Source organism: Alexandromys fortis, unplaced genomic scaffold (genome assembly GCF_014885135.2).
Source record: "Alexandromys fortis isolate MF-2015 unplaced genomic scaffold, M_Fortis_MF-2015_v1.1 scaffold_124, whole genome shotgun sequence".
NCBI classification, from domain to species: Eukaryota; Metazoa; Chordata; class Mammalia; order Rodentia; family Cricetidae; genus Alexandromys; species Alexandromys fortis.
In genome coordinates this window covers 2556392-2581961 of record NW_026067995.1, presented here as the reverse complement: position 1 = coordinate 2581961, position 25570 = coordinate 2556392, and the positions used below count along the sequence as shown (strand labels likewise).

Here is a 25570-nt window from a genome sequence, read left to right as displayed (position 1 = left end):
GATGCCAAAAATACACAGCATAGAAATGAGGTTTTAATAGGAAGTTTGTTGGTATAAAGTAGGCATTTACAGATGAAAATTTAATTGTGTTAGTTAATTTGTAATTTTTAAAGAGGTATGTTTCTCCCAAACAAGTCTGGTTTGAAATAAAATACCAACTGGCTTTTATTTTGAAAATTCTTTATCTTTGGGTAGGCACCGTTATATGAAATAGGTAGAAAAGCAAATACAGTTTGTTTTTTAGCTAGAAAGAAGAGTAGCTCTTTAATGCTTTACTGTACAGAAGTGACTTGTTCTGGTGTGTTCATAGGTATAATGTGTTCTTTGTCTCCCACCTATGCACTTAAGCAACTAAACTCCGCCCGCCTTGAAGGAGATAGCATTATGGTAAATTTCTCTTACATGCTCAACTTCCTGCATGTAAAATGGCTGAAGGTTTGTTGGCCTACTGTGTTTTCTACATCTTCAGTAAAATGCCTTCTCTTGCTATTAGCTACATGTAGAAATCTAAAATAGCTAAAGTTAATTATTGATTTTGTCTGGGGGAAAAAATGCCACTTGAAGTGATACTGAAACCTGAAGATCTGCCAAATTTGTAGGTCATGTTAAAACAGATTTTAAAATCATTGGTGTGTACAAAACAGATGTTAAAATTATTGGTGTATAATGGTATACTGCTCTTTTACATTAGCAGAGATGGTGGTTTAGGGTTAGTTTAGATGCAGTTTCATTGTGCTACTTGTAGCAGTGAAAATCACCAAGATTTACCTTACTTGGAAAACAGTAAAAGTATGCAAATTAACTTTGTTTTTTGTTTAATAACTTCAATATTTACCATATTGTTATTGAAATTCAATATAGAATTTTTTTTTCTGCCATTCTAGGATGAGACAAATTCCCATGGCCAGGGCTATTCCTTATCCAGTACAAACTCACTTAAAATTTCAGAGTAGTGATAGCCTGGAATAAGAGAATGAAAGTTGTTTATAATAACTAATGTACACATTGAGCTCAAATTGAAGAAAGTTTTGAGATGTTACATTTGTTTTGGTTTTTGTTTTTTACTTTAATAAAATTATGTGAAGATAGGAAAAGAGTTAATTCATGTTAGCCTCTAGCAATTTATACTCCTTGGAGCTGGGTACATGGTTCAGTCAGTATAGTGCTTGCCACGCACTCAGGAGGACCTGGGTTTGGATTCCCAGCACCCACATAAAAAAAATCCATATATTGCAGTGCATATCAACAACCCCAGCACTGGAGGCCAGGGTAGAAATGGGAAGGTCCCTAGTGCTAATTGGTAAGCTCCAGGTTCAGTAAGAGACCCTGGTCAAACGTAAGGTGGAGAGCAGACAAGAAAGACACCTAAAGTCAATCCCTACCCTCTACATATATGCACCACTACCACCACCCCATCATGCACACACACACACACATGCAAATTAATTCTTGGAATTATAGTATAAATAAGTTACTGCTATTTAAAGTGATAAGAAATCAATAGTCTACTTAATAATTAATGGGTCATTAATTGCTTTTATTCTATTAGCATTGAATTAAAACATGAAAAATAAACCTGATGTTTTGGAATTTGCCTTTGTTCCCAACTGTTAATTTTTGAAGTCCTGGCTAAATTACAGCTTTTGTTATATAGCAAGAGAACGTATTATTTATTTCCATTTTCCTATCTATAGGTAATTGAAAAGGGTGAGACTATTTCAGTCATTTTTAATTTTGTATAAATCAGGTTTTCTTTTGTCCATGGTAAAAATATCTTAAACAATTTGCAAAACTTTGCTTGATTTATTAATAGCATTTGTTTTACAGTCATTTATCATCTACTTACATTAAGATCTTTAACTGGCAACCTTAAATTTATTATATTTCAAATTGATTGTTTCTAAAAAAAATGGTTGTATCAGTAACATTCAATGTCTATATATCCTTTTATTTACTAAAATTTTAGAATTTATACCTGAAAGAAAAGTTAGAAATCATGCAGTTCAAACCTCTCATTTTATATTAGAGACTCTGTCGGTTTTCTATGAAAGGTCAGATATTCTCAATTTGCGAAAACTTAAGTTATTATCTGTAGAGTTATAATATTTTGAAGTTGGTAGTATTGATGAATATAAAAGGCAGACTTCAAAATATATTCAGCTATACTGAATTACATTACTATTGTGTTCACTTTATAAGGGGGCGACTATGCCATTTAAATTATATACATTTTTCTATACTAAGTTGTAGGAAATGTTAAATTCCAACTTCATTTCATGCTCTAAAATTCTCTCTAATTTTTAATGCTGGCTAGATTTGGGCAGAGGAAGTGACAAAAGTAAGTAAAATTTTTAAAATTTTAAACTATAGATCATGAAACAAGAGTTTAATTGATAATCATTCAATAAATGTTAAATGGACACGAGCCTTGGAACCACTCACAATTATGGACTATGTTGCAATTCTTTTAATATCAAAAAGTTAAGGAAATTATCAAGTTTGTTTACTATTAGCAATTTCACACAGCAGTGCAATTGAGCTCCAAAGATGCTGTATATACCATGGGGAATCCTAGACAACAGTTAAGCAAGTGGCACCATATTAGTGCCTTGCTAGAAGACAGGTGAAATAGTTGATTTATTCATTGACAATTATTTTTTCAAATGTAAAGAATACTGAATGTTGTGACCGCCTGTCTTCAGAGAACTGGATTTTAGGGAAGTAAAGGTAGTTCTCTTGAGTATCAAAATGAAATTTTCTTTCACTTTAGTAGAAAATGTAAATTTTATACCTGTAAAATGTATAGTTCATAGCTGCATAACAAATAATTTTATTTATAATCAACATCATAATTACATTTTCATCATTGTACAATGTGACAGATCTTTTTTTTTTGTCTTCTCCCTTAGTGTCATACTGCTACTTGTAAAAGCTCACCAGTCTGCCTGTTGTCAGCTGCCCCTCTGCCTCTCTTACTATCTCTCACTTTTTCTTAGCTGGGAAAAGAAATTAAATAGGAAAAGTATAATTTTAGTGCAGATTCATTTCCAAGTCTCATGTGTCTTGCTCACTTTCAGCTGACACCTACCTAAGCTTGTCATTTCTTTATGTTTGTATGCAAGTAGTCATGTTAGTACATCAGACTGTACTTTGACAAACACCTGTGTGCATCCAGCCCACTTTACCTTTGAAGTTCATTTATTTTGATTTCCTGGAGGTTTTTCTATTAAGAAAAGCTATTTTGTAGTCCATCAAGCAGAACAAGTGTGACCTGAGGTGATCGATAAGGTGTTTTTTATACCTTCTGGGAAAAGAACACTGATTCTTTCCATGAACTTTTTTCTGCTTCCTACTGCCTTCCAGAGAAAATTGACTTTAGGCCTCTTTAAGTATTTGGTTTGACTTGAAGTTAATGTATTAACTTCAATTATTTTGTAATACAATTCAAGCTTATTTTTAAAAATCTAGTCTAGTGATCAGTGTTTACTTAGTCCCCCTCCCCGAGTTCTGCCACCAGTAGGATGGTAGATCAACAGACTGACCGTGCACATCTTTGTTAGTTGGCTTATGGGGTCACTTTTGTCACCAAAGAATAAAAGAAAGAAGGCTATGGGAGGAAAGAGTTTGACCTTGCTCTAATACATCTAAGAAGTGATATCAGTTGTCTGCCTTTGGGTCACTATGCTGGAGACTCACTAGTGATGGTTTCCAGTAGTGAAGCTAAGCTTGTTGTTTCAAATAAACAGTGAAGTTTAATTTTTCCTCCTCATTTTCCTACCAGCTACTTCTAACCAAAGTTTTGACATCTTTAATGCCAGGATTTAGTATATTTAGATTTTGTTAACTTTACAGTAAACTGTTTTGTTCCTGCACCAAACAGAAGCCAGCAGCACCACCTACTTCTCCTTTCCAAAGTCAGTAGCTGGATCTTGGTGACTTGAAGAGTATTTGTATCATCAAATCAGGGTCTTAGTGGACTTCCTTTTCCTTGAGTCAGTGTACTAGCACACTGAAGACCAGCCGTAACTGCTAGGAAACTTTTAAACCCTAATCTTAATAAATAATGCTCCTGACTAAAGCCTATTGTACATACTTTAGAGAGAAATTGTAAAAGAAAGTTAAGTTGTAAGACAACCAAGAACTGTCTTTGCAACAAGTGGTTATTAACTAAACACAAGAGGTGGAAATCCTTTGGCTTTAAAATTGAAGACTGTTGTTAACTTTAAGTATGGGGGAGAAAAGCACACAGTAATAATATTGTTTTATACTTATAAAACTATGTATGGTACTGAGGATTTTATAAAAAATACTAGAAAGGTATACGATATCATGACTGTCATAATATATCTTTAGACTGTAACACTTTGGCATGAGTCAGGTGTGGGTGAGGAATAAATTCTGTTCATTGTGTTTGGTGACACAATTAGGAAAACCAGCTAAGGCGCGCGTGCACACACACACACACAGAGTTAGGGAATCTTCAAATTCTTATTTGGAGTATATTTGGAGTAAATTTTTTTGAGGGGTCCTGTGTAAAGTAAACTAAATCTTCTAATGAGATCCTTAAAGTGTATTCTGATTTAAGTCTGAACAGGAATTACGAATAACTCAAAGTGAATTTGATCGTCAAGCAGAGATTACCCGACTTCTGCTAGAGGGAATCAGCAGTACACACGTGAGTATTGAATCATTCTGAACAAAAGACGCTGAGACAGCACTTAGGCAGCTAAGGAGTTTGTGAAGTTAAAGGCACCCTGAGCTACATAACAGACACTGCCTTTAAGGAAAGCTTCTTGCATAGTTATCTATCAAGGAGAGTTTGAAGTGTGAGATTTTAGAAGCAATCTGAAGAAATATTTAAATTTTATATATCATCACCCATTTTGCCTGTTTCATAAATCTTCATGTTGCTTCTTCTTGGCTAAACAAAGTTTGTCAATATATTGTTCACCCATAATTAGGCCTAATAAACCTGATCAGAATATGAGCATTAATCAACTCTGTAGTAGGATACTACAGGTTACCTCCCTCGTGACAGTGTTATCCTTTGTTCCTCCTGGCTTGTGCCATTTGAAGAACTGAGAACTGACTGTAACTTTTCCATTGCAGGCCCATCATCTCCGCTGTCTGAATGACTTCGTAGAAGCCCAGATGACGTACTATGCACAGTGTTACCAGTACATGTTAGACCTCCAGAAACAACTGGGAAGGTAGCAATTTCCTTTTCCTATATGAAAGTCATGTAGGTCAAGTGGACTGGAAAGGAGGCTCAGTGAGTGAGCACTAAGCCCACAAGCAGGAGGACCTGAATAAAGCAGACTCAGCAGCATGCATCTGTAATCCCAGCACCCTGACAGCATCGTGATAGGCAGAGACAAGAAAAGCCCCACTTCTGGGCCTGGGAACACGAGACTTACAGGGACACAGGGTTCGCAGGAACATGAGGTTAGCAGGGACATTAGGGAGGGCATTAGAGAAGAAAAATGAATGAAAGCAAAGCATGACACGTATGCATGAAAATGCTGGGATAAAACTCATTATTTGCACAGTAACAACACAAAAAAGACTTCTTTAAGTCCTGATGAAAGAAGTTCACATGTTTTCATTTTTTATGTGTGAGGCTGGTGAGCTGGCTCAGTGGGTAAAGGCTCCTGCTGCCAGGCGCCTGATGGCTTGAGTTCAGTTCCCCCAACCCACATGGTAGCTGGAGAGAACTGGCACCTAGAAAGTGTCCTCTGACCACTACATGCCCACCTTGGCGCACATACATGCACACACCACAGAAAATAACTGAAATTTAATAAAAAACATTTAAGATTTTTATCTATAATCCAATAGCAGGGATGACAATGGAAAACGTTAAGGATTTTATTAGTTTGTATACAATTCCTTTTTGTTTTGTTTTGTAATTATCAGATTTTTAAAGTAACAGAAATCAATTTTACCAGAGATGAGAAAATAATTAAGGGAATAATTTTTTAGTGCTATTTAAAGTATTTAAAGTTAAGTATTTGAGACTTAACTTTTCTCTTACTACTTAATACTTTTTGCTGTTAGTTGAAGAAGATAAATACAGCTACATTAATACTTTGTTACCTTAAAGGTAAGTTAATTCTTCATATTAACTTTGGAATAATCCAAAGACCTCGAGCCCCTTACATAATTATTTCAAGTATGATAATATACTTTAAAGCAAAATAGTATATAAAGCCCATAGTTGAATCAGTTAATTCTCAAATATTTATATAACACCTGCCTTAGGCCCCAAGTACATTCTGGAGTTATATCAGCAAACAAAACAAGCTAGGTACTTGCCCTGATGGAGCTCACGTTGTAAGGTGACATTGGAGATAATATAAAGTCTAAGCAGAGCACCAGCTATGGATAGAGCAGCCATATAAAATGGGAAGGAGCAGGGTGTTGTGAGGACATCTATTTGTGGCCCAGCTGCATCTAGCTGAGTTTTCCTAGTGGAGTTATTTTACTGGGAGACATGTAGATGAAGAACAAGGCAAGAGAATGTTACGGGCAAACCAGGGTACAGAGGAAAGAGAAGCAGCAAGGTTCTCTTTAAGTAATCACCAATACTTCATTCTAGTGAAAGCATAGCAGTTAATGGAGGAAGGAATTGGTTGTAAGGCTAGAGAAGTTGACAAGGTTGCCTTAAAAGTAAACCATTAAAAGGTGTTTGGCATTTATATAACCATTAAGAGGAGTAATAGGTGAGAAGGAAAACATTAAAATACTATTTCAAGAAATACTGTTTAAAAGAGTCACTGCCGTGTCCATTCTGAAAACTTATCCTTCAGATTTAGGCCTAGACCAAAGTTAGCCAACATCACAAAAGCTAATTTTAGATCTTCAAAATAAACTGTAGCCTGTTATTTTTAGATCTGGTAGTTCTGCCTGGTTTACATCTTACATTCTTAGTGTTTTATTAGTAGTATTCGTGTCTGAAGGCAGAGCACTTTAAGCCTGAGGAATTGTAACAGTTCCTTCCCACTGTGCCCTGATACTCTGGAAGTCAGCAGATGGGCTGTGCTTGTTAACCGTTCATACTTAATTCTCTTAAAACCACTCAGACAGAGCTTCATGGCTGGTGCTGAGGGGAAGCACTGTACAAAGTCAAGCCAGCGCTGTTCTGGTGAAGACGGCCATCCTGCCTCTGCCTCCCATTAAGGACCAGTGACAGGAGTGGAACCCTTTCATCGAGATACATTTTCCAAGAGGGTCAGATGTCATGGCACATGTCCAAAATCCCGGCAACTGCTTATTCAGCTTATAGTTACTGAAATTAATAAGGTCTTGATGGGAGTATGAGGAGGCATAGCAACTGGAATCTCGTGTAAAATCAACAAGAGGTTCATGGACATAGGAGGCTAAAGTTTTGAAGAATTGTCTGTATGTATGGCTATTAGAATCACCAAGAATTAGGATGTAGTATCATTTAGTGTAGTCAGGAATTACATTTTAGAAATAAACATATTCAAGTGTTTGCAACAAAAGGTGGTGGACAGTATACAGTTAAAATAATGTGAAGGTGGGGATTGGAGAGATGGCTCAGCGGTTAAGAGCATTGCCTGCTTTTCCAAAGGTCCTGAGTTCAATTCCCGGCAACCACATGGTGTATCACAACCATCTGTAATGAGATCTGGTGCCCTCTTCTGGCCTGCAGACATACACACAGAATATTGTATACAAGATAAATAATTAATTTAAAAAAAACTTAAAAAAAATAATGTGGGGGGCTGGAGAGATGGCTCAGTGGTTAAGAGCACTGGCTGCTCTTCCAGAGGTCCTGAGTTCGATTCCCAGCAACCACATGGTGGCTGACAACCATCTGTAATGAGATCTGGCACCCTCCTCTGGCGTGCAGACATACATGGAGGCAGAATGTTGTATACTTAATAAATAAATAAATCTTTAAAAAAAAAATAATGTGAAGGTCTGGAGAGTTACTTCGAGAAGAGTGGGAGTGAGAAGCTTAGGATCCCTACACTCTTCACCGCTAGATCCAGCCGTAAGAGCAGTAAAGGAGAGAAACATGGCTTAAGGAAATAAAATAATAAAGGTTGCTGGTAGCTGACTGATTTCTTGGTGGCACAGTGATCATAAAGAGAATCTTATCAGACTATAAAGGTGGCTCGTAGTTAAGGAAACTTGTTCTTGAGAGGACCCAGATTCTATTCCCAACACCCATATGGTGGCTCAACCATTTGTAACCCCAGTTCCAAGGATCCAACACAAATGTGCAGTGCACATACATGTGTGCAGGCAAAACATTCATACATATAAATCTTAAAAAACATTAAGAACAAATGTTATTTTTCCATAGGCATGAATTTCATACAGTTTACCAGATGAAAGGCCTTGCATATTTTAATGAATAGATTGACTAAAGCATAAATATGGGCCAGGATGTATAACTCGGTAGGAGAGCATCTTACAGCATGCACAGGCCGGCTGTTTCAATAGAGCAGTGCTGGACAAGCAGTCTTAAAATGCAGTGGAAGCTAGACTGTGTCACTTGTTTGTAATAAGTGGTTTTTCCTTTTAAAATAATAGAAAATTAACTCATAAAATTTGCCATATTCTCCTTTTGAGTCTTGCATTTCATCATAATTATCAATCATACTAAATTAACTTGAACATTTTAATCTCTTAATCTGCATGCCCCTTAAAATAATTATAGCATACTTATTATTTGGCTGATAGGAAAATGTGATATATTAGTTTTGTGATAAAGCTCAGGTAACCAGGTATTTCCCAAAAAAATTAAAGAAATTTCATTTTTACAATACTACCTACTCTTTAGCTTTTCTTTGTTTTCATTTATTTTGCTTCCTCACAGAGAAGAAAAGAGATTAATATTACTTACATACATACATGTGTGTATACATGCATACATGTGTGTATATATACACTTATATACACACATACACACAGAGCATATGTATCTTGGCAGCATTTAAGTATCCACACACACTGACCCAGGAAGGAATGTGAGCCAAAATGTTCTTTAAGTCAATAGAGAGAGACAGCTTCGAAGCAAGCCTTCAAGAGTTTTATGTTTGAGTGCTACCCAAGAGGAAATGGGGAAGACAGCCCATACTTCCTCCCTGAAATATCAGTGTCTCTAAGTCTTCCTAGTGGGGAAGTTAGCAAACGGTGCCCCCAAGTGGTGATAATGAGGCACTTCAGTCACTTTAAAATAGGTAATTGAGGGTTTGATTTTTTGTTTTCCAACAGTTTTCCATCCAATTATCTTTCTAACAACAATCAGACTTCTGGGACACCTGTGCCCTCTGCTTTATCAAATGCGATTGGTCCTTCTGCTATGGCTTCAACCGGTAGCCTAGTAATCCCTTCTCCTGCCAACCTCAATGACCTTAAGGAATCAAGTGGAAGCAGGAAGGCCAGGGTGCTCTATGATTATGACGCTGCAAACAGTACTGAGCTGTCGCTTCTGGCAGATGAGGTGAGTGAGTCCCAGACAGACACACCCGGTCTGAGACTAGGACAAAGTTGGAAATAATGTATTATGAGTGCTTTGTGAATTTCAGTTGTTAATATTGACACTTAAAATTTTATTATGTATAGTAGATCAGTAGAAATCATGTTTTAAATGTTCTACCTATGTATGAAACTGCCACTGATAAAATCCATAAGTTTTCGGCTAAATATAAAATTTCAGCTAACTGGATGTTTTAAAACCCTTAAATAGTAAAATAATTTAAACATTTAATATAAATTTGATTTGTTTGCAGTATGCTTGTTTTTAATATAATTAATAATTGGAAATATTATATTTTGTAGGTAATCACTGTGTTCAGTGTCGTTGGAATGGATTCAGACTGGCTAATGGGGGAGAGAGGAAATCAAAAAGGCAAGGTGCCAATTACCTACTTAGAACTTCTCAATTAAATAGGGAGACCGTGAAAGATTGCCCCTCATGACACCATATTTATATACAGTAACTCTAAAGCAGGTTTAAGTATCTTTCATGTTAATGTCATAAGGGACTGAAAAGGAAAATTCACAAGCCATCAGAAACTGGCAGTTCTGCCAATAAAATCGCATGGTTAATACTTCATTACAGATTTATGTTAGAGATTTCATGACAAGAATGTTTTCTTACACAGTTCTCTTTCTACCAAGGTTTCACTAACAAGCAACTTCTACTTTTGAGCCCCAATTTAAAAACAAAAGGATTGTTTTCTACTGAATTTTTCATTAACGGCAAACTTTTTCTTTTTTGCAAAATAAATTTATTATGCATGATTCTAGTGACTCATTTTTTAGGTAAATAGCCAAAGAACAAAGTAAAAACTCACATTTACTTTGTGCCCAATAGGAATCAGATGACTTAAATACTGTGCATTAGTGGGGTCTCCTGGCTTTGGAGTTTTGTTTTCATTTGGTTTGGGTTGGGTTTATTTTTAAAGCACTACTTGAAAGTCTCTTTTAAACCTAAGTCCTTGAAAAATATTACTTTATTTCATAATGTTGTTAAGGTTGCAGAACACTGGGGACAAATACATTCACTAAGAATAATCCTGACATTTTTCAGTTGGCACAATTTGATGTATCAGAAATGCAACCATTGAGAACATACTGTCCTGCAGTAAAAATTTGTTATTGAGCAACAAGTGTGTGTAAAAATAAGGATTAGTGGAGTAGCTTTCACTATAGTGTTAATCGTATGCAGTGAGTGTAGTTTATCTTCACTGAGTCTCTGGTTATGAAGAAGTAACCCTCTGGAAATACTAATGACACTTTGGAAGCCAGAGAATTGCTCTGAGGGCCATACTATATATATATGATGATGTATATATATACATCATCAATCGTTGCTAAAAATTGCCAGTTGAGAAATTCTTTTGTTAGGTCTTCAATCCTCATCGTTCTTCCATCTATCCATTTATTCAAGAAACATTTGTGGAGGACCAGGTACTTTGTTATCAACCAAGTGTAGTACTATGAACAGATGCTCCTAGAGAAGACAGAGAACTTAACCTCTAACAGGACTAATACTGTGATGGGAGAACTAGAAAGTACTGTGTTAGGAACTGCCTGCTTCAGATCTAAGAAGTCAGAAGTAGGCCCAGGTAGAAAGAAAAAGATGGCCTGGGCCTGGAACCAAGAGAGCACAAGTTTCTTCAGATTAGCTTAACAATAAAGTTCAAAAGTATAATTCATTTATTTATTCAGAGACTCTTGAATTGTAAACTTTTCAACTCTAAGAAGGTGGCTATTTAAATGGCAGTTGTAAACATCCATTAGTGCTAAGAGTGCCTCAGAGCTCGGTAAACATGGATAATGTAGCTCTTGGTGCCAACTTTAACAGCCCCTTTATTCCTATGTGGTAAGATGCATTCTTCTGAAGTTTTATAGTTGGGTAAGGCTCTGATTCACACTGAGTTACATACTTAACTCCAGAAGCTGCTCAAGATGAGATCAAGTGAGTGAAGTTTTTTTAATACCATCTGTTAGATTTGTCCAAATTTAGGTTTTAAGGAACTATAAAAAATTGGGTGAATTTAAATAGCATCTTTAGTTCAGCAAATTTAGTTTTGGGGAAATAGAACAATACAGAAGAAAATATAAATACGGAGTGAATTGATCCTGGGTTCGTATCCCGCCTTCCTCACATACTGCGCTTCTTGGGTTTCAACTCAGATTCATAACTACCATTTTTTTAAAGGTAAAATTGAGGCAATGGTTATGTCACCTAATAGGAGACTCTTTCACAAGTGTTACTTTGTATCTTTTGCTCTTAAGTGAAAACCTAGCACATAAGTAAACATTTTATAAAGACAGCCGCTTTCTAGTCCCTGTAGCTAGCTAGCTTCTTAACACCATAGTGTGCTGGCTTTGTGACTGGACTAGAGAAACACCTCTCATACCTGCTTTGTCCCTGTCAAGTCTGCTCTCCACCCACTTCAAATCCAGCCAGATCCAGTTCTCCCCACTATACTCAGTTTGAGGATTGTAGTGGGGCCTTCTGCTTTCCATCAGCAGTGTTGGCACCTGGGGCTGCACCCAGCTACCATAGAATTCATATGGTAGCATTAAAGGATCAGAGGCTCCTTGTCTGTTGGTGTACCACAAGTCCACCAAACTCTTTAGGCATGGTCTGTTTTTATTGTTGTTTTTTTTTTAATGAGGTTGTATTGTTTGATTGGGTGTTTTGTTTAATTTTTGTTTTGGTTTAAAGTTACAAGTTTAGTTTTTGCTCAGGTAAAGGCCCAAGGAAATTGTTAGACATAGAAGAAAGCTCTTGGGAAGCCTATTAATTCATGGTGCAGTTTAGAGTTATGTAAACAAACCCTTGGCCCCTGAGTGTAATTGAATAACACAGTATTGAGTGAAGGGTGCATATATTCATGAAATAATAAACAAGGAGGTATTTATAGGCTCTCCACAAATTGAAAAAGAAATGGATTTTATCCACCTTTGTCCTTAAAGTAATATAACCCAGAGGTTATAGTTAAAACATTTCCATGGTGCTAATAAAAAAAAATTCATATTGCAGATTAGGTTCCTAAAGTGAGAATGCACCTCACTCTGGGGAACAATGGAAGTACCTAGGGCCAGCATCCCCAGTATGATCCAGCCTGTCCTCCAGCCTGGGGTTAACCTTCAGCTAACAGGAACAAAGGGACTAGTGTTGGAGGGCTGCTTCCCAAGTACAGTGTAGCAGGGAGAAGATGACAGGGTGAGACAGGAGACTTGTTGTGCAGAGTCTTCACAGAGTACTACACTTGTTGACACATGTCCCTGGAAATCCACTTGTTTATCTCCCCAATACCTGAAAGTTTGCAATGAGTTGCCTAGTTGCACAAGCCAGAGAGAAGAACCCTCAAGAGGAGAACAGCTGCCAGCCAGCTCTGCTCCAGGCTCTCCTTCGCTACATGGCACTCCTCTCCCCATGAAACTCTGAAGCTAAGGAAATGCCAGGCTTCCCTTTTCCACTTTGTCCTGGAGTACAAGACCTCAAACCAGCAGTATCAGCATTGCCCGGAACCGTGTCAAAATGCTGATTGCTGTTTTCAAATATCCTACCTTCTTTATACTTTTGTCTACATGGGCCTGTGGAATTAGTAGTGTTAACGTTCTCTGTGACAGGTTTTTAAATATTTTAAGACAAAAGGAATTTTACTTTCTTTATTATGTTCTGTTAGTTGTAATTATGTTGTTTTTTATAATTTATTTATTTAGCATGTACCTGACACTCTAGAATGTAGCCTAAGATAGCGACTTTAATTCTGTTAATCATAAATTACTCTTAGCACACAGCCTGACTCTTGGTATGTGCTCAATAAATACATGTTGGGTAAAAGGAAAAAAACTGCTAATACCTGTGTCTTACCCCACAAGATCTACTGAGCCAAATTCTGGAAGCAGGGCCTCCCAGTTGTACAGTAAGCCTTTCGCGTGACCCTGCTGCAGTCGTGTTGAGAAACACTGCAGAGCTAACAGAGCAGGCCTTCCGCCCTCAGGCACCTGCAATTTGTCATATCTTGAAAACGTCCCCTTGCCTTCTGTAAGCCTTACCACCACTCTATGGGCTGAGATACTTTCAGACCAGTCTTAAAAGTAGGTATGAAGGTGGAAGGATGCATTTAGTGTCAGTAAAAAGTATTGCTTAGGATGCCAGGAACTGGGTGCCATATAAGATCTCTAGGAATGTGGACCCATCTCTCTAAAGCAGTGGTTCTCAACCTGTGGGTTGCAACCCCTTTGGGATCAAACAACCTTTTCACAGTAGTCGCCTAGGACTATCTACATATCAGATATGTACATTACAATTCATAACAGCAAAATTACACTTATGAAGTAGCAATAAAAATAGTTTTTTGGTTGGGAGTCTTTGCAACATGAATAATTGTATTAAAAGGTTGCACCATTAGGAAGGTTGAGAACCACTGGTCTACAGAAAGATGAGTTTTAACCACCTTATTTCCACATAGTGCCTTTGAACTGGTGTTTAGCATCAAAAAACACCCAAACAAACCAGTAAAGCAGTATAGACTAACATATCTACATCTCTGTACCTCAGGTTGCTAAGCTGTGCTTATTCCTACATCAAAGTATAGACTTTTTAAGAATTGCTAATGCTTTTTTATTAATACAAGTCAAAAATGCTGACAAAAAGAAAAAATTTAGAGGTAAAGATAGAAAAATGGCCTACGATTTCACCATCAGAGGAGAGGTGCTGTGACAGGCGTGTGGCCTCCAGACTGCACGTTTAGAGGTTTTTTTAATGGGATCAATTGTCCATACTGTTTTGTAGCTTTTTCACTCGACAGTACCATGACGATCTTGCTGTGTCGTATGTATTTCTACATTTTTAATGACTGCATGCTGTTTCTTCATATGTGCCACATTTTATTGAACTACTGTTGAATTTTTAGGTTTCCAGTTTTTCACTAATAAACTGCTTTGAAGAACATTGTGCTATTAACCCTTTGTGTTCCTAATTATTTCCTCGAGTGTTATGAAGTGAAGTTGCTGGTAGAAAAAACTCCTGCCCCTGCCGCCATGCCGTGCCCCCTAGAAGACATTTAGTCCTTTGTGCTCTTTCTCAGCAGTGTATGAGGGAATGCAGTAGATACAGGTGGGGTGTGATGGGGGAGGGACTTCCAGCTGGATTTCTCAGTGTCATTGGTTTGAAAAAGACAGTTGAAAGTCAACAGTAATCAGTCTTCAATTCTCTCTCTCTCTCCTGGCATGGGCTTTGTGATACTTTGGAAATGTTTGTACTGCTAACCTACCTGTAGTGTCTACTCAGTCTCCTGGAAGATGCACGAGGTGACAGGAAGAAACAGTCTTAGGCTGGAATCTGTGGTAGTTTTGAGCCGGGCTGGTGTTTAGAGAGCATCACCACGTGCACTTGGAAAGGTAGACAGTGTTGGCTTTTCCCCTTGGCTGTCTGATGTTAGTCATTAGAACTCTTAGAGCCCTCATCTCTAGAATGGAAGTAATAGAAACGACCTGGCAGAATTGAAGATCAGCTACATTATAAACAGAGCTGGTGGTGCTTAATATATAATAAATAAATGTATTTTTTAAAAACTAGCAGATTTCCAAATAAGTGTATCAGAACAATTGCTATTGTCAAGTATCAGTCATTGTAAATAGTTTCCCTGACAGTTGTCCCACTGACTGAATGCTGTCTTGTATGTTCTACTGTACCTACACAGTCTGCTTATACAGTCCTGGCTCATTTTGCCAGTCAAACACTCAGAATAGTCTCAGGGGAGTGTCTAGTGGGACATCTGGCACAACCATGCCTTTGTAGCAGTGGTCTTTTTAAGGGGAGGGAGTACATTAGCCTACCACACTTCTAACTGCAGCTGCCCTGCTTGTGTGCTGTGGAAGACTGGCCTTCCGAAGACTCCGTTCAGTGGGGGTGATTTTAGCTAACTCAGCATCATCTCTACAGATAAGAACACATAGAAGAACTGATTAGCCTGCACTGATGAATTTAGCTTGCTGACAGTATTTCAAGAAAGGTTCCTGTTCTAGGGTTAGAACTGCAGTGCAGATAAAGCCCAGAGAAGCAACTCATTTTAACAGTTGGGTGAATCCCAATACGATTAAATTAGCTTACTGGTTTGCTGGTTATGAGCCACACTGCTCAGCGATGAGTGGTGATAAGAGAACTTGAGGTTTATGAGGCCAAGACAAATGACTGCTCAGGGCCTGGACTAATGGTTCTAGGAGGCCTTGTCTTATTAGAGCCCACCACACAGCATTTTAGGTGTCTCATTTCCTAGTGACATTTTTCTCTACTGAGCTGTACCAGGTCATTCCCAAAGCATGTACTTTGATATGTGTTGGCTTTTGTGTGTAATCACTTTTAGCTGTCTCCGCTTGAAAACGCATTTGTCAAGAGTAAACTCAACACTTTGTTAAGATGTTCTAGATTCCCTCTGGCAAAATTATATGCACACACACATACACCATTGTGGCACACACTTCAATAAACTGCAAGCTTTGCTGAACCTCAAGAACATGAACAAGAACATACCCCAAGTAGCCAGTATACCCATAAATCCTTAGTCTTCCAATTTACATAAAAGGGTTACTGATTCTGTCTAAGTGCTACTCTGTGTATTTGGCTTGAGAAACAGACTTTTTCAAATATATACAGTCAAAGCATACTTACTTTTAAAAGAACAAACCCCACAATCCATATTCCCAGTGACTCGCTTATTTTACATGCTCACCACTAACTTACACATTGCAAACAATAACTTATTATAGAATGGACTTTGCTGGTTACATCTGCACTTCAAATTTAGGATCAGTCACCTCAGGTGTTGGGATTGAGCTATTTCTGTTGATAAGCTGTTCTGTGTAAAATTACCTAAATCTTTCCTTTCTCCTCTGCACCTCTTTCCACTCTCCTTCATTATGGCATCTGCATGGTCCTCTCTTCTTCAAGTGTTAGGTGGACAGCACCACTTAGCAGGGAAAAATTATGTTCAAGAATCTATTCAGTTGCACTTTGCTAATGGCAAATCTGAAGATTTCTAAGACACGAGTGTGATCAAACTTCAGGTTGGCCATTCACATGTGGCAGCCTGCTGTTGCTCATGAAACAGCCCCTCAGAAGCACATGGAGAGCACATGGGCATTAGGTACATTAATTAAGGCAGAACTCAAAAGCTGGAGTTGCCTTCACTAGTGGAATCCAGTTTACTTGACTGCACATTGAGGTTTTCACCACACTGGGACTGCAGATAAGCAAGCACAAATGATTTCCATTACACCCTGAACCACAATGACTGAGCCTGCACTTGTCAGTGATTGGAAGAGTCCCTTCATCTGCACGTCCCCAGGGAAACTTGTGTATGTCCTCAGACCATTCCTCCCTTCTTCCAGCTAGTGGGGAGGGGTGTTCCACCCATCTCACATTCCTGCCCTGATTACCTCAAAATGTCCTGTGGTCACTGGCAGTAAAACTGAGGAGTGGGCTGAAGGTTGGTAAAACAACACCAGTAGCCTCATAGTGTTCTAAAAAAGAGTGTAGGAGCCGGCCACTGGTGGCACAGGCACTCACACAGGAGGCAGAGGAAGGAGGATCCCTGTGAGTTCAAGGCCAACCAGGTCTACAAGAGTTAGTTCCAGCACAGGATCCAAAGCTACAGAGAAACCCTGTCTTGAAAAACCATAAATAGTACATAAATAAATTAGTGAGTGTAGAAGGTGATTTTAGTGTTGTTGGAGGAAATCAAGTTGCTAGTCAACACTTTTCCTGAGTTACCTAGTAGCATTCTTTTTCTTGCTGATAAAAGAGTAATTCGATAGGGCCGGAGAAATGTCTGTGCAAGCCTGAGGACCCAGGTTTGAATCCCCAGAATCACTCAGACTCAAATGTGGCAGCAATCGTCTGTAATCCCAGTGTTTCTGTAGTGAGATGGGAGGTGAAGACAAGACAGTCCCCATGTGCTCATGGGCCTGCAGCAGCTAACAACAAAATAAGACTTTGTCCCGAAGTGAAGGTCAAGCCCTCTGAGCTCCACACAGTCATTGTGGCACACGTCCCATACACATAGCACATATGTAGTTGGTTTATTATTTTTAACTTTTGGCTCTTTACTCTTGGCTCCTTTGGGGGCCCACCACCCAGCTCCCAAAAGAACCACACAGAGTCTTACTACTTATAAATGCCCAGCCTTAGCTTAGCTTGTTTCTAGCTAGCTTTTCTAAAATTATCTGGTTTATCTTCTGCTTCTGGGCTTTTATCTTTCAGTATTTTATATACCTTTCTTTCTTACTCCATTGTTGTTTTTGTAGCTGGGTGGCTAGCCATTGATGGCCTCCCCCCTTTCCTTGCTCCTAGATCCTCCTCCCAGATTTTTCCTCCCATTTATTCTCTCTGCCTACCAACCCCGCTTATCTTTTCTCCTCCATTGCTTTTGGCCGTTCAGCTCTTTATTAGACCAATCAAGGTGTTTAAGACAGGCAAAGTAGCACAGCTTCACAGAGTCAAACAAATGCAGCATAAAAGAATACAACACATTTTTGCAGCATTAAATAAATGTTCCACAGCATAATCAAATGTAACACATATTTCAATAATATTCCACAACACATTTATCACTCACACATACACACACACACACACACACACACACACACACTAATGGGAACCCTCTGCCATGGCAATCTCATAGTGACAGAGACGTAGCCCACACATAGCTTCTTACCCTCTCACCGAATCCCTCGCTCACAGCTGGATACCGCCTTCAGTTCCTGTTCATTACAGCCGTAGACTGGTGGAGGTTAGAGCATCAAGGCATGCAAGCCACATCCCTCCCTTCCTCTGCTCAACCAAAGGCTCTCACAACTCAAGTAGAGAAGCTCTTAGATTTCACACACACAAAGCTAATTCTTCCAGGAGTGAGTGCATACCTTCACTGGGATGGCTAGTAAAGATAAATGTCAGAATACATCTATAAAACACTCCTTAGTTATGACAGAAGGTAAATTGGGTACAAAACTTTAAACTCACCAAGGCAGAACAAATAATGGAATGTTTTCTCTGGATTTGCCAAATACAAATAGACTGGATACTGTAAATGTAATTCTTACTTGATAACTGCTCTTACTGTATATAGTCTTGCTATGTTAAAGGTAAAGCCTTTTTGTTTAAAAAGGGGAAAATGTTATGGAATATTATTTTAACTAGGTAAAGATGTGTTGCATTTGTTTATGATGCAGACTATTACTTTAACTGTGTAAAGGTGTGTTTACATGTCTTTATGCTGATTTTGTTTAATTATGTAAAGATGTATTGCATTTGTTTCACCTTGCCTGCTTAAGGCACCTGACTGATCTAATAATAAGCTGAACGGCCAATAGCTAGGGAGAAGAGGGATAGGTGAGGCTGGCAGAGAGAATAAATAGGAGGAGAAATCTAGGCTTAAAATTAAGGAAAGAAAAAAGAGATGCCCAAGGCAAGAAGCCAGGCAGCCACCACCTATCCAGACATGAGAAGCAATGAAAGAAGGAAGAAAGGTAAAAAGCTCCAAGGCAAAAGGTAGATGAAGAGAAACAGGTTAATTTAAGTTAAATGAGTTAGTTAGAAATGAGCCTAAGTTGGCCAAGCATTCAGAACTAATAAATGAGTCTTCATGTCATGATGTGAGAGCTACTTGGTAGCCTAAGAGAAAAACCTTATACAGAGGAATCTTGAGACTCGGGGATGCATGGGAACTAAGGGACAAAAATGTCCCTGAAAAGAAAAGGAAGAGAAGCAACAATATAGAAGAATGACTTAATAAGATGTGGGAACGGGCTCAAAAGCAATACTGACCATGACAGAGAACACTTAGCAAAGAGGACCATGGAAAGTATGTTCAGTCAAGAGAAAGACTTAGCAAGAGGTAGTTAAATTTGCAAATACCCTTTCTACCTCACTGTCCTGCACAATGGTCAGCAGGCAGTCTGTTAGGTTATTAAATTTGAGTTGAGTTGACCTTGGGATCATTTTATCATCTGTATGTGAGGGTGAATGGGGACATGTGCCCACCAAATAGGAACAGTAGAGAGCTCTGGAAGTGTGAATGGGGACATGTGCACACCAAATAGGAACAATAGAGAGCTCTGGAAGGCCCTCCAATCCCTCTGAACACTTTCACACTCCCCAAGTCTATGAAATGACAAGAATATAATAGGAAATGAGAGTGCCTTGTAATTTTCATTCAACTTGTTCTTTTTTTGACAACTTCACCCGTGCACACAGCTCATTCTGTTGACTGCCACCCCCTTCTGTGTCTACCTCCCTCATATCCCTGTTCCTGTCTACAAATCCCCTTTTGTGTCTACCTCCCTCGTATCCCTGTTCCTGTCTACAAATCCCCTTCTGTGTCTACCTCCCTCCTCTCCCTGTTCCTGTCTACAAATCCCCTCCTCACATTCGTGTCTTTTTGAGTTGTTTTGTGATCCGGGGGTTCAGCCAGGGTCATCTGTGCAAACATGGGTTTGGAGCTACCCGTGAGAGCCCAGGGGATTGGGATAGACGGTATTTAGTGGCCACTTAACAAACACGTGACAGCATTCCACGTGCAGTATTGCACCCAAACCTCCCGGCAGCTCTAGGTGGCCACTGTAATATGAAGCTCAAGCAACTGAGTCAGGGCAGGGAGCTCGAGGTACAGGAGGTACAGCTCCATTAGGAGAGCGCTCGCCTTGAGAGCAGGAGGGCCTGAGCTCAGGCCCCCATTGTCACGTGGAGAAAACAAAACAAGCAAGTGAGTCCCTTGGTTAGTTGCCAGCAAGCCTAGGTGCTTGGTGAGGGCCAGATCACTGAAAGAGCCCATATCAAAATAGCAGTCTGCTCCTAAGGGATGGCACCCAGGCTGCCCTCTGGCTCCCACATGCATTTGCATACACAATCACACACAGGGGGAAAAAAGCCTACAGAAGAGTTAAGTGACTCTCCATCCTCCCAGAAATAATAAGTGACAGAAGCAGGGACAGCGTCCAGGCTTTTGTACCCTGGGCCAGTGTGATGAACAGTTACACTGTGTGGCTTTACTAACGAGGAGAGTGGGGAAGACCCGAGTCTGGGAGGAGGCCCTGCTGTGTAGTCAGCTCCCATAGTGCACACTGGGAATCCCTCAAACGGGAGCTGCCAAGGGGGCTACATGGAGTTCCATGAAGGTTGACTGAGGATCGAAACCACACATCACGAAGGAAGGAGGGTCAGGGGACCCTAGGAGGTCACAGAGAATGTGAGTAGACAGGAAAGATGGACTTGTTCACCAGCACGGGCTGCTGGGCAGGCAGATGCTGACAGGCGTCCAGGCACACAGGTGCCAGCATGAATAGACTCACCGGGGTGGGCACAGGCACGCATGCAGGCGGGCACACTGGTAGAGATAAACGCGCACAGCCCTACAGAGTCTAGCAAAGGCAAAAAGTCAAAGTGAAGGCACACCCTTCTGACCTCAAGGTCATATTTAGACAGAATCGTACAAAAGTAGCACTTTGCCGGGAAGGAATTTAGAGTAGACTACATTGCTGCTTGCTTTTGGGTCCCCCCCACCCCACCCCAGACACATGACATCAGTCAGTTTGCACTGACTTACAACACCAAGGTGTCTAGCGTCAGCCATTCTCAATTTCTGTATCCGTGCCATGCTGGCTGGAGCATCCCTCTGTTCCCTTCAAATGGCGAAGAATAATGCTCTATACACGAGCTTCTGTACTTTCAGAAGAGGAAGGGGTCAGAGCACAGGAGGGCTCAGTGGGGTTGCCCCAAGGGATGATGGGGCTCGTTCTACAGGAGAGCAAGCTCCTCCGTTAAGTTTCTCCTGCTCCCCTGGCAGGACCGATGGTGGGTTACATAACATCTGGATAATCAAGGGTTATGCAAATCCCCACCTGCAGCCTACTTGTGGCATCAAAATGAGACGTCTGGAGGACTTGGCTCCGTCTGGGACCCTCCCCCTGTGCGTGTCTTCCTGTGACCATCATCACTCTAACTACCATTCCCTTGGACTCTAAAAAACAAGGCCAAAGCCAGAGGAAAGCTCTTCTCAGCTGATATCACTGTTGCAAGATGGGAAGAAAAAACCTTCCGGTGGAAGCTCTTGACTCAGCTGACAGCCTTCTCACCAGCATCACCAATGAGACACATACCAAACAGCCCCAGCCCTCCTCTCGTTTCGGCTTTACTATACTTAGAAGCTGAGGGTAAGAGGTAGAGAAACCTAAGCAGTCCAGAATTTACCGTGAGATCGTCTCTGATTGGTGTGGGAGATGGGGGCTAGGCTAAAAACAAAACAACAAAGAACAACAAGGAATCCAGAGGAGCTAAAACAGATGCCCTTTGAGGGAGCTCATCAAAAAAAAAAAAAAATCTAATGGCCCACACTCTGTGGCCACAGTGGCGTTTGCAAACTAAACTGTGGTTCTTATGAGTCTAGCTCCAGAGGCAGATGTCACTCCTTCCCATCCCAAGCAGAGAAGCACTGTTCTCTCTGCCGGCACCGGCGTTATTCTTTGCTCGGCTTCTCTGCTTTAAATAGATCCAAGATAGATGGACCCTAGGCCTGACATTTGGTTTCATCCTCCGCTGATGTATAGAAGCTCCAGGGGCATTTGGAAGACGCAACACAGAGATTATATGTAAATCAATAGCAATTTTTCTTTTGTGCTCAGACCACGAATACCGACTAGGTAGTTCTCGTGACGTCCCAATAAGATAAGTGAGCTCCATGTCCCTGTTCCAATTCAATTATGCTTCAGTGTTTTAATTAGCCTAAAGGATTTTACTCTTTGCCCAGAGAATGAATTTTTGCCAGATCCCTGCGTTTTCATCCAACTATCTTGTCACAGGTGGAGACAGGCCGCGGTGAACAGCTGGGTGCTGTGGAATGAGGCGAACAGAAATGGAGAACTGGGTAAGGAGAGCCCTGACAAGGACTAGCAGGCACGGTTGGAAGGGTGGGTGAAGGGACGCAACCCGGGTGGTAGGGTGGGGAAGAGTTGGTCAGGTATACTGTAGAAAGGCAGTAGACATGCATAAAACGTGGGCCCCTGGTTAACAGTTCGAATAGCTGAGGATGTGCTGTGTTCAACAAACATACTAGGTTTCTCCTGAAGGGACTCTCAGCGCGCCCTTCCCCATCTCCATCAAAGTATCCTCCCCCACCTGTGGAGTATAGGCTTGTCCACGCGACTTCCTTTGTACAGTGGAATGTTGAGTGCATTAGTTTGTTTTATGTTGCTTTAACAGAACCCCTGGAACTGGTCAGCAGCAGCATTAGTCCTTCCACTGGTCAATCATGACCCAAGCAAGTGTTCAACCCCACGTCTGAAACGCACCAGCATCTCTCCTTACCGCAATGCTCGAGACCAGACTTACAGCACATGGGCAACATCTCGTCGTTTCTCCATTTTTAAGAATACAAACCTCACACAATGTGTTTGATTATATTATTTCCCCTTCCGCAATCCTTCTCACCTCTCCCAACTTCTCCACCCACCCAACATCATGTTCTTTCTCTCTCTCAAAAAAAAAAAAAGAAAAAGACAAAAAATATCAAAACAAAACAAAAAGCGCACGTAAAACGTCACGTCTATTGCTGTTGTCCATCTCCTCGTAAGCATGGGGCCCGCCCTAAGTGTGCTTGGAATACCCAGGGTCACTCCACTGGAGAAAACTGACTTTCGCTCCCACAACAGGTATCAATGACAAACGGCTTCTCGATGAGACATAAAGTCCCTCCCCCTTCTTGTGCTGGGATTTACCCATCCCTTCTTACAGCCCCCCTACTCTTCCACATAGGTCCCCGAGTCTTGAGGGAAGGGGCTGGATCAAGATCCCATTTAGGACTGAGGGCTACGTGGCCAATCCCTGAGGCATGGCAACAGAATGAGAAGCAGAGTCTTCTAGTATGTCAACACCTTTAAGCTAGACCTCTGAGGCTTCCAGCGGCACCACGAGAAGAGCTGGCCCTAATAGCTCTAGTTGAGACAAGATGAAAAGGCAGGCAGGACAGCCCCAGATCGCACCTACTGCTCAGAGCAAGACTGGGTGAGATTCCACCTAGAAAGTTCTTTCTAGTGGCAAGGCTGCGCTAAAACTGCTTCCTTTTCTAGCCAAGTCTAAACCTACACATTGCTTCCTCAGGCTACCCTGCCCTGACTCTCCTCCCATCAAATTGATGCCTGCCCTTTCTGTTCATTTTTTCCTAAATGCACCCAACTCTTTCATCACAATCTGATTATATGTCTCATGTTGGTCTCTCCCATCATGCTGTGCTCCCTGAGATCAGTGGGTGTGAGGTAAGCTTCACTTAGTGCTAGCACAGCCCCACGTGTAGAGCAGGCATTAACAAACGCTTGTGGGATGAAAGATAACAAGCGCTCGCCTGGAGTGTGATCTGAGGACCACCCTGACGGCCTGGGGCCCCTCACGGGAGGAGATGTGCAAACACTCACCTGGAGTGTGATCTGAGGACCACCCTGAAGGCCTGGGGCCCCTCACGGGAGGAGATGTGCACTCACCTGGAGTATGATCTGAGGACCACCCTGATGGCCTGGGCTCCACTACCCAATGTCAGAAGGACATAATGACTGTGTGTCTATGGTTAGGACTGACTTGAGAGACAGGCATAGGATCTACAAAGAAATTTAAGCCAAAATTCGGTGCCTTCAAAGAGCAATTAGCTCTCAAAGTGACTATGTACTAAGAGCTTGGCTGGGCACTTCTGGCTCAGATACCTGTTATGAGGCTAGAGCCTCGAGAAGCTGGGACCAGCAGCCAGCACGTCTCTATACCTGTATCATCTCAGGCCACTTCATGTTGGATTGCTGCACAAATCTGGGTACATCAAGTGAAGGAAATGTACCTCAGTATCTCAGTTCATCACTGAGAAGGCTCAGACTCACCTGGGTTTCTCACAGGCTTGGCTTGGGCCCTGTATCCCCTCCTCCTGTCCAAGGCTACAGCCGTGAAGAAGTCTCGAGTATGCCCTTCTCTTACCTCCTGACTTTCTGTAGAACTGCAGTCAGCCTGCACACAGTTCGTACAGGAAAAGGGAGTGGCTAAAATCTCCAGGGATAATTCTTAATTGAAGGTAAATGAGAGTCACTGGACAAACGCCCTATGGATAGACTACTCTGGAAACCATCGTGTAGGACTCAGTGGTACCCACAGCATCTGAAGCCTGTAATCCAAAGTGGTGACCTCATTCTTGCCATTGGTTAGCTTCTTCCTTCTCTCTGCTTTCTCCCTGTTCTGCACACCTGCTCCAGACCACCTTACAAATAACAGCATCCCTCTGTACATCCTGCTTTTGGAGAAACTTATACTAAGAGATTAATGCATTGGGGCGGCAACAAAATTCCGAACATCTTAGTCTTGCAGAAATTCTCACTAGGTGTAAGTACAGAAGGCAGGTTAAAAGTGCAATACGTGTAAATCATGCCTAGCTGAATGCCAAACCATCGGAGATGCTTACTCGGTTATCATACTTCATCCATTCCCAGACACACCATGTCTTTCAGATTTTACCTTTTCTGGAAACAAGGAACGCTGCTGCCAAGCGTGATTAGATCACTGATTTAAAGTGGACATTGGTGGGCTTGTACTTTTGTTTGTGGCTGGGGCCTCATAAGGAGGAGTAGAGGTTCTCTATGTCTCCTGGGAGAAGGAATTCTCACAATAGGCATGACAAACCTGAATATGACCCCAGCTAGGAAATCAGACTAGGAGGAACAGAAGGTTTTCTGGACAGGTACTGGGGCACTGAGTTCACAAAAACAGACACTGTTTCTCATGTGTCAGCAGCACCAGGATAGAGCCTGGTCAAGGTTATTCACTGGTAAGTGAGCTGGGAAGGTGGACCATCCTGCCTGACCTGGAAGCACACAGAGGAAGTGAGACAGCCCCAGCAAAGACAGAGGCAGGGCGCGGTAACCATCTGTAAAATTCCAAGAACACGGGCACGCTTTAGCAGCAGGGGAGACCGAGTGAGCCCTTCAGTGCAGTGCCTCACACTAGTGAACACACTGCCAGCCTCGAACCAGGAGGAAAACAGGT

General features: G+C 40.9%; 1 protein-coding gene across 6 annotated transcripts in view; it reads left to right on the top strand.

The window, feature by feature from the left end:
* Sh3glb1 (SH3 domain containing GRB2 like, endophilin B1) overlaps positions 1–22947 on the top strand; it is a 39464-nt gene extending 16517 nt beyond the window's left edge. Inside the window, exons 6-13 of one of the 6 annotated variants that reach the window (XM_050160155.1) lie at positions 349–435; positions 2315–2338; positions 4586–4675; positions 5110–5210; positions 9250–9478; positions 9817–9886; positions 22360–22424; positions 22760–22947. In XM_050160155.1, coding sequence (XP_050016112.1) covers positions 349–435; positions 2315–2338; positions 4586–4675; positions 5110–5210; positions 9250–9478; positions 9817–9886; positions 22360–22379 — 621 coding nt within the window. In that variant the 3' untranslated portion in view covers positions 22380–22424; positions 22760–22947. Of the gene's footprint in view, positions 1–348; positions 2339–4585; positions 4676–5109; positions 5211–9249; positions 9479–9816; positions 10282–22359; positions 22425–22759 lie in introns of those variants that run through there. The other 5 variants (XM_050160157.1, XM_050160154.1, XM_050160156.1 and 2 more) reach the window with 5 other exon arrangements.
* Positions 22948–25570: the final 2623 nt, after the last annotated feature.